This window comes from Aspergillus stella-maris (genome assembly GCF_047715825.1).
Source record: "Aspergillus stella-maris strain CBS 113639 unplaced genomic scaffold BDV14scaffold_95, whole genome shotgun sequence".
Classification (NCBI taxonomy): domain Eukaryota; kingdom Fungi; phylum Ascomycota; class Eurotiomycetes; order Eurotiales; family Aspergillaceae; genus Aspergillus; species Aspergillus stella-maris.
This window is the reverse complement of record NW_027396889.1, coordinates 72,267-86,656: the sequence shown is the minus strand read 5'-3', so window position 1 is coordinate 86,656 and position 14,390 is coordinate 72,267. Positions and strand designations below refer to the sequence as shown.

Genomic DNA, 14,390 nt, shown 5'->3' with positions numbered 1-14,390 from the left:
GATACACAGATATCTATCATAACTACGCCTCCTGATAAATCTTCGGAAACGAATGGTTTCTGCTCAAGGTTATAAGGTAACACATATAGCGCTTAAGGCGAATGAGGTGCCAATTACAAGATTACTTATTTGAATTTCCAGCTGAGTAGAGTTTTTCGGCACGACTCTGTCTAGCCTCGAACCAGAGACTGAAGAAGTGACACAGAGAACTTGTCGATTGAATGAATTGGATTGTCACCCGGGAGGAGATTTCCTCTGTGGCCATGTCAATATTAGGCACTAGGTATTGCGATTTCAAAAGACCAAGTGACGTATAAGGCGCACGCTCACCTCCGCACTCCTTGGGGATATCTAATACAGGCAAGTGCTGGTCTTTATTGGCCTCCAAGATGAGATGAGGTCGAGAAGTATAGGAACATTTTAATGGTCATGTGATGGCTTTAAACGGAGTAATCTGTTCTACTTCCTGCATGGATTGAATTGTTCTTTCTAGAGATAAAACTACAAGGAACACTCAGTATTGCGAGCAGTTACAACATCATAAAGAGGCAATCTGTTGGGGCGATGGAAACAGCTGGTTAATAATGGATCGAGACCCGTGGGATCACTACCATAGCCAACACAATTTCACCTAACGACAAACTACTAGATCATAATGTTCACCAACGGATTCTGATGTAAAGCAGCCCTCACTACACATACCCCTTAATGACCAACCATTGACTGGAAGATAGGGGCGAACCTATCACCAATTGGCTTAGCATCGTCCACAATTTTCCACATCTCCTTAACTTCTTCCTCGGTTAGCTCAAGGTCCCGAGATGCCCAGTTTTCCTCCAGTCGTGATGATTTTGTTGTTCCTGGAATGGTAATCAACCCCTGCGCAGCAACCCATGCAAGGGCGATCTGCGTAACCAAGCACCCCTTTTTGGTTGCTAGCTTCTTGATCTCATTAACAATAGCTTTGTTCTTGTAGAAGTTTTCACCTTGGAACTTGGGGACTGACATTTGCAAGAATTAGTTATCGCACATACACAATATAGGTTAGAGGGCAGGATGACATACCAGCGCGTCGAAAATCAGTAGGCGCGAATCTTGAACTGGAAGTCAACCACCAGCCAGCCATGACCTAGTGGAATGAAAGCCACAAAAGCCACGCCCAATTCCCTTGCTGTCTCGATCAGACCAGATGTCTCATGCAGTGTTTCAAATGCAGAGTACTTGGCTTGCACAGCATTAATTTGGGCGACAGAATATAATTAGCAGACACTTCCATAAGGTGTATTGTTAAAGATGAACTAGTGGTTGCCTTGCGCAAAGTCGCAGCAGAGCATTCGGATAGACCGATATACTTTGTTTTCCCCGCGCGGCGAAGTTCATCCAGAGTGCTGATAGACTCTTCTAGAGGTGTATCTTTCTGATTATCACTAGTTTTAGGATACTGATTTTGTCAAGGTGTTCAATCTCTGGGTTTCTTCAGATACGTACTGGGATCGATCCAATGTAGGTAGTAAAGATCAGGAGTAAAACCAAGCCTGTCGATCGTTCCTTCAATGTATTCCTTAATATGAGCGGCCGAGTTGGTAACTTTGCGTTCTGGGCCGAAGACATCAAATCCACACTTGGAGGCAACTGCATGTGCACACGACATGAGCCGAAAATCTAATGTAGAAAGAGATGGAATGATAAGGGTAAATATAGTTACCGAAAACCTTGTCCCGGACATTATGCTTCTTGATAAATTCTCCAAGAATTTTCTCATTCTCACCCTGCTTGTAGGCGGCCGCGGTATCCCAGAAAGTGCATCCTAGCTCCATGGCTTTCATAAGGATTGGCTCGGACTGTTCATAGTCGAAGTCTGTCCCCATGGCAGCATTAAGGCCCATCGCGCCAAAACCAGGGACGGGGACTTGCTGATCGCCAAACTGGAGTGTCTTGACCATTTTGGCCACCATTAGCATGTGCCGTTACACGTAGAGTATTTGCGCACCCAAAGCGACGTATTCGTACGACACGCCCTTCCCGCAATGATGTTACGCTGCGTAAGGAGGGTAGAGCAGACATGAACTTGTGGTTCAAGTGTGTCATTTGCTTTAAACATCTATCTCTTATTAAAAAGGGCAAGAATCGGAGAGCATGAGGACGCAGCCACTTGCCTCATCAATGCTAAGGATCCCCATCCGTTGCATTAGATTTGAGCTGCCCCCCGCCCGAGCACTTGCAGGCTTTGGAGGATTAGGTCGCAGAAATGATTATAAGTCCGCAGGCACTTCTCTGTGCCTCAATTCAATCACAATTAAAATCACATTTAACAAATTAAAAAGCCATTCAACCTCTCCGCGTTTTTATCTCCGTTGACGACAATGAACTTCATCAAGGACAAATTGCCCTTTGGAAGTGGTTCTAAGGGCTCAACGGGCTCTATACTCAACAACCTCAAGACCACCATAGAAAGCAACCCCAACCTCCTCGGCCTCTCTGCCCAAATATTCGCTCAGTCCACCGCAAGGGGCCAGAAAGACCTGGCTATCCTGCTTGAATCCCTCGCCAGCGTCACCAAAGCAGCACCCTCGAGCCCTAAAGACAAACCGAACGACGGCCTTACCTGCCCAATCACGGATATCCTGAACGAGTATACTTCGATATCAGCAGGGAACAAAGTCTTTACGAACGAATCCGTCCACAATTTCATCGAGGATCTATTAAAGGAATGGACCGACTACCTCGCATCTTGAGAGTCAGCACAACATATCCCCGATCCAAATAGCCCAGATCTTCAGGACGTCGACTTTGGCAGTGACACCTGAAACAAACGCGACTCGTACCAATCCTGGGACGACTTCCTCACCAGGCGGTTACTCGACGTGGTCCGTCCCGTTGCGGAGCCAGATAATGATCGCGTTGTCACGGCCCCCTGCGAAAGGAAGATGGATAGTTTCGAGACGGACATCAAGGCGGATACCGTGCTTACTATAAAAGAGAGAAAGTATACCCTCGCCGAGCTCTTCGGGAATGATGGCAGCGAGAAGCCCTTCGTTGGCGGCAGCTTCTACCAGGGGTCGTCTCCCCGGTTCGGCTATCACCGGTGGCACGCGCCTATCTCGGGCACGATCACGAAGAGCGTGAAGATCCCTGGCAGAGTCGGATCTCTGCAGATGGGCCAGGGTAGCGAGGGGACTGCGATTGAGCCTACGCGTGCGCTGATCGGCATCCAGGGTAGAGCTGGTAGCAAGATTGGTAGTATCGGATGTGTATTCTCTGGTCTTATGCCGAAGAATGCCGTTGAGATTACTGTGAAGCAGGGAGAGGAAGTGAAGAAGGGGCAGGAAATCGGAATGTTTCATTTTGGGGGGAGTAACTATGTGGTAGTTTTTCAGCAATCGGCGAATGTTGGTTCGGGGCAGGTCAATTCGGGCCAGGTGCCGGTTAGGAGTGCTTTAGTTACGATTTGATTGCGCGAGGTGGGATATTGCGTGTTTGTACTTGGGTCCTGTGCTGGATTGAATGTCAAGGCTGCGTTTCTTGTATATTGTCTCTAGGTTGATATGCTTCTGAATTCACGTTTTGTATCTTTGTCATGTCTTCCAATCCTTGACGACTACATATTAGTCCATTGCCTCTACAGTACCACATTGGCAAACCAGTGCCTCGTTACTTGGACACGTGCCCTAGCTGTTGTTATATGATAACGACAGGCAACGTAGAGCTGGCCCGGATAAATTGAGGTTTGAATCGCCCGGCTGGATACCTGGCTTCCCTTCGGGACTACCAAGTAATTTCTTTACTTCTTACTGAAGGAACAAGAGGCCGGTCAAATCAGAGAATTTGATTTCATAGCAATGCGCCTCTAATTATTCGTCAAGCGTTGCTATCCCATTAAGTCTATCCTCCTTCTCAATTGGATACTCAATGTCATCTTTGCAGAGCCATCCAGCACCCAACCAGAGAAAAGAAAATGTCAAGTAAACGACCTCTATCACGACCCACTGCCCATTCGCCTATAACAGCATCCTAGGCAAGAGGCACCAAAACCACAAGCACTCAATCAGGCAGCAAAGGCGAGAAGCTACCGATAGATGTCTGCTGCAGCGACTGCACACGACTCGGGCCTTGCTCAGCAGTCGACTGCACATCATCGGTCTGGCGGACAAAATGTGGGCATTGCCCTAAAGAAGATATGACCTCGCCATCGCCAGCCTCCAGAATACCTGGTGCTGGAAGGGACTGCGGGATAATCTGGTATGTGGAACCTTCATTATTCTGCACAGAAGATTTTCTCGTATACCTGGTCTTAAACGCGACGTTGAAGAGTGGGAACGACGTGAACACGGGTAAAATCGGCCACTTGATACAAAGCTAAGCTAGAAGAGCCCAGATAAGCAGATGCAGGACGCCCTGGAGAATAACGAAGATAGAGAACATGACGTTACTGAAAAGGAGCAAATTGAAGACAGAACTCAGGAGCCTCGATGAAATTGTTCGCAAGTATGGTTTCTACCTTCCTTGCCAAGCGGGCGCCCCAAGGACAGGATGTAGACTTCTACATGCTGCGTCCGCGTATGGCCTGGTAGACTTAGTGGACTTGCTCCTCAAGGAACTCGAATACCCAGTGGTCGGCGGCAATTTGCATGCAGCCGTACATTACGCAGCTCGCTGGGCGCCCGAGGCCGAAAGCCTTGACGTTTTGAAGTCATTGATACGCGCCAATTTCCCCGTCAACGATATTTTCGGTCCGCCGTGCAGTCCACTACAAGCGGCCGCAATGGGAAACAAGGGCAAAGAAATGTTCGAGCTCCTCCTTCAGAACCATACACTTGATTATTTACCTTGGGGGAAAAATGAAGCGCCCCTACTCATCGTGATGAAGTATTATCGCTCCCCACTGAGAGAGGTGTTGATGAAATTGCTTCTTGAGAAAAGCTCAGGTCTCGCTAAAAGGGATCAAGCCGGTCGAAAGGCCGCTCACATTGCCTCCATACGCAACGACTATGGTTTCATCAAGCCCCTTTGGTGCTCAAAGTCAGACCTCTCTGCAACGGATGGCTTTGGCTTTACTCCCTTGCACCTCGCTGTGATTAATCAACACCTCGATCTAGCTATGTATATGTTGGAGATCGACAGTTCCCTCATAGACATCACTGACAACTATGGCCGAACCCCCAACCAGTGCGCGGCCGATGCCAATATGTTGGGGGAATTAAGACACTATCATACAAATGAGACTGATTCGTCCAATACCAACCACCAGAAACTATGGACAGAAGTGCGCGGCCTGCTGCCACATCCAAGTCCAGTATTGTGTCTAGACACAGTCAAATTGGAGCATCTTCAGTATTTGAGCGAGGTACTGGATCCAGACAGGGAGTGCGCTACAATTGCCCGTTATCGGAGACTTTTGGAGAGCCTTGATGGCCCTCGTATCGAGCCAATTTTCGTGTGTCATGCCTGCCACTTGGATGCTGCTCTCATGAGTGTACGGAATATCTGCTTGAGATGTGGCAACGTCCAGCTTTGCGAAACGTGTTACCAAGGTTACAGGCGGCGAATGACCTGCGACGACTCCAATTGCATGCATGAATATGGTGAGGTACGATTCCACAGTCCTCTGGGGTTTTCGTTATATCCGTCTACGTCGGAAACGGAAAGAATCTGCTCGTGGCTTGACGACTTCAGAAATGCTGCGCACGCGCCACCCTCGTGTGAAGCTGCTACCCAATCCCTCGGGGATACCAATTCCCAACCCTCGGCTCCAAAGGAGCCCCTCTTTCAGCATCTCCGAACCATGAACATCACTGAAAGGGCTGAGGATTGCGAACCGCTCCTTGCAAACGGCTTCAGACCGGCTCATCCAGGTTGGCAAGCCACTTTTGCTTCCATAGGGTGTGACACTCGCCCATGGTCATCCTTTTCTCTGGGACGTCTTGCAGAAGAGGCGCAGGCTTTCTTTCTTTCTATTATGCCTAGGCATCGTGACTACCACGTGAAGATCGCTCTTACGATTCCGTTCCGATTTAGATCACATTTCATCTAACCTTGTTTATGGAATAGGCATTTATGGTGTACATATATGTAACATTGTAAGAAATGAGAAGCAAGGAGAAGTAAGGAGAATCATAGTGTATAACACAACAAAGTGTATCCTGTCAGGTTCCGTCCCCATGAATGACTTCCTATTTAGAAACCTAGTAGACGTTGCTAAGAGCTTCCTTCTCCTTAACGAGCCAAGTATTCAACCTCTCCTTGTCCATATACTTGAGCAGGACTTCCCGGGTCGCGCGAGCAGCCTCAACACAATCGTACCCCAACTGTGCTCTGGCCGTAACGGGTGGCAAGCAACCATTGGGGACAAATGGATCCGGCACAAGGTTGCCTTCATAGCCCTTGTAGAGGACCTTCCACTCCAAAGGCGGAATATCAACATCAGCAAGGTCTTTGGCCAAGGTTTTCAAGCTATAATCCGGTCTCCATTCATCAAACGCTTTCAAGGTTGCTTCGTCCGCCAGGATCTGAGTATCAATGACCCTGTCGTGAACGATTTCCAGATTCCGGAGAAAGTGGTATCCGCCATGCATGACCAGGATCGTATTTTCATCGATAGCATCGTACAGCTTGTTCAGAGCACCAGCATCTGACATGAGCACTCCTAGATGACTCATCAGACTAGCGAATATCTTGTCTGCTATTTTCTCGGACAGGCCATATCGTAGGTGCTTTTTGCTGTAGGAAGCTACATGGAAGAGAACTTCATTGGTGAGGACATCAACCGCCGCAATCTGAACTGCGTACTCCGTGCAGCTGTTGAGCTGGACGTGCGCGCAGTTGAGAGCAACGACCTTTCTCCTGTTCCCCTTTGGCCGCATGCTGTCGCTCTCGTTACTGCGGTGGAAGTCCATTCTGTTCACGTAGGACTGAGGTCCTTTCGTGGCGGGATCGTCGTCGGGCGATGGCTCAACACCCCACTGAAGGAGGTTGATGTCGGACGAGACGACGTAATCACGGCTCCGACGTAAGTTGGCTCCATGGCACAATGGCTGCACTCTCTCCAGCAAGGACGCGGCTGCCTCGTCAGAGAGTGAAGTCCATTTGTTCGGGCTCGCTTTCTTCGGATGATTATCCTTGCGCTCGGCAATGGCATGGATGTCCTCCCGGCGAACAGAACAGGATGTGATGAAATTTCCCAGATGCCTGACTTCGTTCTTAAAGAGTTTGTCAGGTCCAGGCTTTCGCTGCCTTGAGCCATCGGCTCTTGGGCGCTCGGGGGGGTTGAAATAGACCATCCTGTCCAGGATTGGCTTCAAATGACTATCCCTGATTTTGCGAAGAACGGGAATTTTGCTCGAATCTTGCTTCTGGATATCTTGAGAATATGAATACTGGCTGGCTTTATATCTGTGTTGTCATGTAAACTTGACTTTCTTTATCAGGCTGAGAATAAAGGACCAGGGCGTAAGGGGGGAAGGCAGGTAATCTTGATCACAAAGACGTCCGGGAAAGTACCACTCAAATAGAATCGATCATACCATGTTCAGCCCTAGATTTCTCTATTTAGAGATGCATACCATTCCCCATCATTGGCGCTCTTTGTTTCCCACATCCTACACAGTGCTACGCCCCAAACGCCAGTGATACTCTACCATTATCAGGAAAAGAGGTCACCCCTAGAGCCCTTTCTTTGTGTCTCAGACCATCGTGGATGGTGTAGAAATTCTAGAGATTAACAAAAAACATCCTTTTCTTCGAATCAAGGATTCACATAGCATGGAACGCGTAAGGTGACGCTCCCACCAAGGAGGCAGGCACTAGTTATCGGGCATATTCCCAGCTGCCTTTGCATAGTGTGAAGGCTTGGTTCTGCTTCCTGCTTCCTAGGATTAAATCTCAGCGACAATTTCCTTGAGTTATAGTCCGAGTAGGCCTGTTTCACTCTAAAAACCCCCACCCCGACAAATAAACCCCCCTACACTAATCTCCCTCCCTAACAATACAAACCTAAACTCCTCCTCAATAACCACATACTCAAACCCACCCCCCAGTCCAGCATCATCATACATCCCCCTCATTTCATCCTCCGTAAACCCCTTCTTCCCAATTGTCTTGAGGACTTCGACTTCTCGCGCGTCGAGCCCCTCAAGCTCTGTTGCGGGAAGGGAGGGGACTTGGTCTGGGACCATGTCGAGAACTATTACCGCTCCACCTTGTTTCAAGATCTCTTTGAATTTGCGGAGGAGGAGGGGTGGGTTGGAGACGTGATGGAGTGCCATTCCGATGACGATTATATCGAAGCCTTGTTTCAGGTACTCCGGGGTCTCTGCAGGGTTATAACCAGAGAGCAAATCGAATTGATACCCTTTCATCTTCTCAAGAGGAAGACTCATCTCCACGGCTGTCTGGTTATAAGTCTCAACCATATTCTCAGATAAATCCATCCCAACGGTCTCTGTAGTGTACGGAGCTAAAGCCTGCTTACATTAACACTTGCTTCAACTTGATATTTTCTAAAGGAAAAAAAAACACCTTCGATACAGTCCCCGACCCACACGCGTAATCGAGTAATCGCACCTCATCATCAGGACTGGCGAGGGTATCAGTCCACCTAGAACTAATCCAGTGCCGGCGGCCTCGGAGCTCTTGGATCGTATGGTTGATTAGGTCGCTGAAGTTGGTTTTGTGGGTTGTTGCGACGGTACTAGGGAGATTAGAAAGTCAGTCTTATACTTTGCTAAATGGATTAAAATAAGGATGATTTTGTCAGGGGAGATGGAGTTCTGTAAGGGTACACCAGATTAGGGCCAACGGGTCAAGGTACTAAGATGCCTCAACCCAATACGTACTCGAAATGCTTGCGATTTGTTTCAGTAAGATCAACCTCGGCCATTTTGTACGAGGGGCTGTGTAAAATTACTATAAACACATGAGTTTTTCACCCTGATGTGAGTTTGCGTACGTCTTTATAGTTGTATCTCTTCCATACTCTGTTGGCGAGCGAGTACCTTGCGACGCCGGAGACTTCGGAGACTTTCGTATGCATGTCAGCTAGCCCTACCTAAGTCGCCTGTTGAACGGTCGGTCACGGTTAGCATATCCGTTGCCGGAAAATAATAGACATGTTTTGTGCAATAACCGGTATTAGAATGTAGATTTGCTATCCATTAAAGGTGGGATAGAGGGACGCGGTGGCTATGGTGGAGTGCTACGCTGGATAGCTGGCTTCATACCTAGTATATTATAACCGGGAACCGGAAAGAATGCAGAGTCAAAAGCGAGGGCTGTTGATTCATCTATTTCTGAGACTTAATCTTCCTGGACAAACTCATTGTATTCGAGAAGGGGCGGGCTCACGAATAGTATTGCTCGACGGGAGTTGGTCCCATGAGGGGAGAGGCCGAATGCGACATTTTTGGAAAGGTATAAGCAAGTCCAGACTTTTACCAATTAGTACAATATATTCGACTATAGTAGTAGTATACATAGACTTCTAACTACTTGTATAAAGTATACACCTACTTTGTGGTTTGGTGGTAGCCCTCCTGTTTGTCACGTGACAGATCGGACCCTCGATCGCTGGTTTCAACAGCTTAGAAGCATCGGAGCAAGCAGAACCATAAACCAAAGGAAACAAGGTAGATTCGGTTGTCATGTACATACCATGAATGTAGCTTTGGTATATAAGCCCACGATGGGGGTCAACATCTATTGTTGCAGTGTACTCTCTAGAACGTCCTCTGCCTTACCTTGGCGTGAGACGCAAAAATGGACTGGGACTTGTAAGTAGCATTTGTTGTAGTATGCTTCGAGCTCAGTGGGTTCTCTAATGCTATTTTAATGGTTTAGGGTCTCAATCAAGGAAAGGTTCTGTCTTGATTGTCATATGCAATACTTTGTGGACGACATGGCTACCAAAATATATATTTTCATAGGACGGGTGCACTATAAATGCCGAGGTACCGAGGTTTCCCCGAAGTAAAGCCACACCGAAAAGCAATTCCTCAACCCTCAAACCCATACTACGAAACGGAACAAAGTATTCAAAATCTGAATAACTCCTTCAATTTAAATATCCATTTCCATATCATCATAAGTAACAATTCTATCCAGACAACAAATCCAAACATCCATCTATAAACAGGCGTTACATCCATCATAAATATGTACATGTCAAAGTTAAATCAGAGAAGCACTCGATCATCCATCCAGGGAAGTCGAGTTCCATAGCCTTAGGTAGGTATCCTGAAACCAAAGGCTAAGCGAAAGTGCGATGCAATCATCGAGATAATAGTCGTAACAAAAGGGGTTATTGAAATAGAGGCTGTTTTGCCTTGCCTCGTGCGTAAGAAGGAGAAAGGTCGTTAGGCGTGAGTAGTGAGATAAGGGGTATTGGGTCGGAGGTGGAGAGGTATGGAAGGTGGAGATGAAGGTGGAGGTTTACATCGGCGCCATTGCGCCCTCGTGCATGCTCTCTTCGCTGACAGATGTAGCTGGGCTCGCGAGACCAGAGATAACAGATGATGTCGCGCCGTGGCCCTGGTCTAACTCAAGCAGGGACTCATCGTGCACACCGCGGTGGTGCGTAATGGGCTTTGAAGAACTCATCATCAGCTCGTCGATACCGGGCTTCATGGGGACGTGGTGATCCAGATCTGTGGCGTTATCGAGAGACTCAAGCGCGAACTCAAGGAACTCAGCATCCTTTTTGCTAACGCTCAACGTCCAGCGGTACTCGCATAGTCGAAGGCGGTAGAACTCGGCTTCTTCCTTTGTCGGGGCCGTGACGCGAAGGAGGATACCGAATGAGCCGATTAATGCGAAATGTGTTCTTGATACACCGGGCCAGAAAGATTGCAAGTGTGGTGGGCGAAGTCGGTTAACAAAGTCCATTGCTGAGATTAACCGTGTCTTAGCAGCAGAGCGGCAAATATGAGAGAGGTAAGCATCGGTAGTATCAGGAGAAAGGGAGCGGACGATGCAACGGTGGAGGGTTATTTCGGTAGCAAAATAAGAGAGGTGGAGGGCGCCATTGCGGGCGTTTTCTTCGGTGATGGTTTCGAAGATGTCTGTTGCGGAGTCGAGCTTGAGAGGATTAGGAAGGCGCGCAAACCAGTCTTTTAACCGAATTTGAGCGGGTTTGGCGCGTTCGAGGATTAGGCGCGTGCGGTTGTTGCCGGCGGCTTTGAACTCTTCGATCGATTGGAGGGTGTAGAAGCGATCGAGGATGTCGGAGAGGATGGTTGTTAGTGCCACGAGGTGGCAGAAGAAGAGCGGGCCGTGACCGACTGGGGCATCGTCAGGTTTTGATGATGTTGAGGAGAAAGCGTCAGTGAAGTCGTCTTCCACAAGATCTTGGACGGTCCAGTTGGAGGATACAACGTGGGATGGGCGGCCGTGGACCATGGCGGACCACTTGTCTTGCATGTATAGTGCCCATGCGAGTCGTTTTCGAAGACCCTTCTCCCATGTTTCCATACGCCAGTCGGAGCAATCCTGGTGCAAGCCAAGTTCGAACCCAGCAGTCACCAATTGCGCGTTCAATGGTGCTGTTGCCAATGTTGACTTTTGCATGAGCAATAGACCAGCCTGTATCGTTGACATGGACGCATAGGGCAATGACTCTGTAAGAAGTTTCAGGGCAGTAGCCTCCAACCGAGCAGCATCAGGGCGTCGCGGTGATGCCGGACCGATATCGACAAACTTCAGCGCCAGTACATAGACAGCAGAAAGCAGTAGTGGAGAGATGCCATTGCGAGTTCTATATGACTGGCGAAAGACATCTTCCATCAAGACAGGGAAAGTCGGGTGGATGCGCTCAAAGAACTTTTCTACCAAGGTAGATCCATAAGGGGCAACTAGACTCTCGATCGAGTCCAACGAAGCAGACGGTGACGAGTCAGCATGGGACATGGTGTTTACGACCCGCATAAACGTGCCGTCGTCGCCAAGCTTGCGCACGCGAGACGTCGCTACAAAGCTCTCGTCGTTTTGATCTACCGGGAGATAGGCCAGTAGGGCGGGTTCCAGTTCCGTGGTAAGGCCGATGTGCTGGGTAGTTTGGTGCCAGTACGCCACAGTGTTGAGGCGCGGGTGCTCACTCAAGGGCGCACGAGCAGCAGCAGCAGCACTGATGTCAGGTTTGGAAACAGTCGAAGTCGATGTAGATAGCCTGGCGGGGATATCAATGATTAGCGCCCCAACTCTATCTGATAAAGCATATCCGAGATCGGCTGCCGAAGGCCAATGAGATAATCAGCAATCAGGGTTACTAGTTGCCTACCTTTTGGGAGACTCTGCATCGCTGGCGATGGTGTCCTCGAGCTTGCGCTTCTTTGACGGGAGATCCGCTGTCGAGGTGAATGTACAGTCCTGGCGATGGAAGTCGCACGAGTAACACTTGTTGACCATTTCGTTCATAGCGCACCGACTCTTGCGGCGCAGACAGGCGTCACAACTGGGTCCATCACGAATCTGGGCAGAAGAGGCAAGACGGGGCAGAGGGCCACTGCCAATGGGGGCGGGTGGTGAGGAAGAAGTGTGAGGATGTAGCGGCTGCTGCTGTTGCGGCGGTTGCTGGTGGTTATTCTGCAGCAGCGGGCGCAAGAGATGACGGTCTGAAGGAGAGGCCTGCTGGAGCCCAGCCGTCGAGGACGACTGCAGGGTGATAACAGCAGCCATTCAGGAGAGCGCGATAGAGAATGGCAGTGAGATAGAGAAAAAGAGAAGGCGAAGATAGGGCGGAGAAGGGAGATCTAGGGCGATGACGGAAATTGATAGACAACAGCAAGAATAGACACGCGATTCCGTCACGTAACGACGGGCCAGATGGGTCCCTGGGATTCCGCCAGCAATCCCCGGGGGTTTGGATGGGCTTGAAGATGGGTCTGGAGAGACTGAGGTCGGGTTGACTGGGGATGAAGCTCAGTCCAGGCGCAGGGATCAGGGCACCAGCCAATAATGCTGATAGTGGTGATCTATCACTGACCACGTAGCTGACTGAGTAGTACGTAGCAGTGGACAGTGAGAAGAGAGCTTATCACAGGGAATGCTAATGATAATGATAATCGCCAACACCGACGTAATGGGATCCGTGGAGTATCAAAGTATGGGGAGAGCGGAATCGGAGTTACAGTATGGTCAGTAACACTGTCAACAGATAGACAGAACACAACAGAACAAAATGTTGAACTGGAAAGATTCAACACAGACAGACAGACAGACAGACGACAGATGATAGATATCTAACTCCCTCCCAAGAATTCGATATAATCAAGACCACCTCCCCGGCATGCGACACTCCAGCAAGGACGATTTGGTCTCGTAAGAGAATCAGAGGCAGAGGCAGTGGTAGGCTTCACCAACCGTTCCTGCTTCTGCGCCCTCAAAGGCCAGAGATAAGCTGCCTCACCGTGATTGGGCCGTGATTCGCCTCGTTGCCGAAACGGGCTTGGTATTACGTACAGCTTTTCCCGACTCGCCGTTTCGTTACCTAACGCTGAAGTAATCCTGCTACACAATAGATTCATTTCATGCTGTTCTTCTGATAACTGACTGTTATTTATTGCTACTGTCAATAGGTATCTTGTCTTGGAGATAATGTTGCAGGAAGCACCAAAGCTGCATGATATCATACCTAGCCCAGCCATCCATCCGCCAACCCGGTTCGGTCCAACCTTCTGGTTCAACATTACCCTTCTGGAACACTGATTTTCATCTGGAACCACCCGACTGGGCGACCCATTGCCTAATCTCTTCCCCAGCCAATAGAGGCACGCGATAAAGGAATCAACGCACCAATAAGGTACCCCCCAACTCATAAATCGGGACTAGTGCAAAACCGGCAACGGGGATCGGCCCTGCAGCATGGCGGCTTATCCCCACAATACGCAGCCCCGGCTTCATTTACGGCAATCTGACTGGTCCGGGGACAGTGCTGTTCTCCGTTGATGACCTTTGCTTGATTCTTGCTGGCTGGCGGATAATTTCCATTACCAATTTTATCATGGCCTAGGGAGTTTTCGGGTTGGGCGCCTGGGGAAGTGGAAGTGGAAGGTGGAACATATCGATGTTCTCGTCCGACAGTGGCTCGGAGTTCTGCGCTCCGTATTGGGTATGGTGGCCAGTGTCTTGGCGACTCATGTCGGAGTTAAGGGACTTGTCATCGCGCAGTTGTGAACACTGCACAATTACATAGATAAGATCGTCAGGATCATCTAGAGGCAACGAAGGCAACTTTTCTGTTAGGTTATTGTCTGCGATAACAAGGTAGAAATCATCTTGTTATCATAATCATCATGCCATATCCAGCTATCACATCGATTATCGAGTCATCGGGTATCCGTATCTGCAGGATTAATCTGACATGTCTTGGCCAGAAGAATTATTCTCCGGAGCGGTGAATTTCA

The 14,390-nt window shown here is 49.0% G+C and overlaps 6 protein-coding genes across 6 annotated transcripts; 2 read left to right on the top strand and 4 right to left on the bottom strand.

Moving 5' to 3' along the window:
* Nucleotides 1-705: 705 nt before the first annotated feature.
* BDV14DRAFT_212181 (NADP-dependent oxidoreductase domain-containing protein) lies at nt 706-1,943 on the bottom strand (the record flags this gene model as incomplete). The annotated part of the gene is made up of 5 exons (XM_073776257.1): nt 706-1,001; nt 1,130-1,225; nt 1,300-1,413; nt 1,489-1,632; nt 1,706-1,943. The coding sequence occupies 5 exons, from the start codon at nt 1,941-1,943 to the stop codon at nt 706-708; spliced, it is 888 nt and encodes a 295-aa protein (XP_073622701.1).
* A 420-nt stretch (nt 1,944-2,363) lies between these two features.
* On the top strand, nt 2,364-2,735 carry BDV14DRAFT_205408 (uncharacterized protein; the record flags this gene model as incomplete). Its single annotated transcript, XM_073774724.1, has 1 exon — nt 2,364-2,735. One exon carries the CDS (start codon nt 2,364-2,366, stop codon nt 2,733-2,735), a length of 372 nt encoding a protein of 123 aa, XP_073622700.1.
* A 192-nt stretch (nt 2,736-2,927) lies between these two features.
* On the top strand, nt 2,928-3,452 carry BDV14DRAFT_205407 (phosphatidylserine decarboxylase; the record flags this gene model as incomplete). The annotated part of the gene is made up of 1 exon (XM_073774723.1): nt 2,928-3,452. One exon carries the CDS (start codon nt 2,928-2,930, stop codon nt 3,450-3,452), a length of 525 nt encoding a protein of 174 aa, XP_073622699.1.
* Nucleotides 3,453-7,925: 4,473 nt separating this feature from the next.
* Nucleotides 7,926-8,875, bottom strand: BDV14DRAFT_193542 (class I SAM-dependent methyltransferase; the record flags this gene model as incomplete). The annotated part of the gene is made up of 3 exons (XM_073771794.1): nt 7,926-8,459; nt 8,515-8,686; nt 8,832-8,875. 3 exons carry the CDS (start codon nt 8,873-8,875, stop codon nt 7,926-7,928), a joined length of 750 nt encoding a protein of 249 aa, XP_073622698.1.
* Nucleotides 8,876-9,917: 1,042 nt separating this feature from the next.
* Nucleotides 9,918-12,172, bottom strand: BDV14DRAFT_184138 (fungal specific transcription factor domain-containing protein). Its single transcript, XM_073770466.1, has one exon. The coding sequence runs from the start codon at nt 11,911-11,913 to the stop codon at nt 10,423-10,425; it is 1,491 nt and encodes a 496-aa protein (XP_073622697.1). The 5' UTR covers nt 11,914-12,172; the 3' UTR covers nt 9,918-10,422.
* Nucleotides 12,168-13,261, bottom strand: BDV14DRAFT_184137 (Zn(II)2Cys6 transcription factor domain-containing protein). Its single transcript, XM_073770465.1, has one exon. It carries the CDS (start codon nt 12,661-12,663, stop codon nt 12,262-12,264), a length of 402 nt encoding a protein of 133 aa, XP_073622696.1. The 5' UTR covers nt 12,664-13,261; the 3' UTR covers nt 12,168-12,261.
* Between the last annotated feature and the right edge of the window lie 1,129 nt (nt 13,262-14,390).

Bases quoted from the DNA above. Each gene is read 5' to 3' on its own strand.
- BDV14DRAFT_184138 (XM_073770466.1), bottom strand. From the start codon at position 11,913: ATGCGGGTCGTAAACACCATGTCCCATGCTGACTCGTCACCGTCTGCT.
- BDV14DRAFT_184137 (XM_073770465.1), bottom strand. From the start codon at position 12,663: ATGGCTGCTGTTATCACCCTGCAGTCGTCCTCGACGGCTGGGCTCCAG.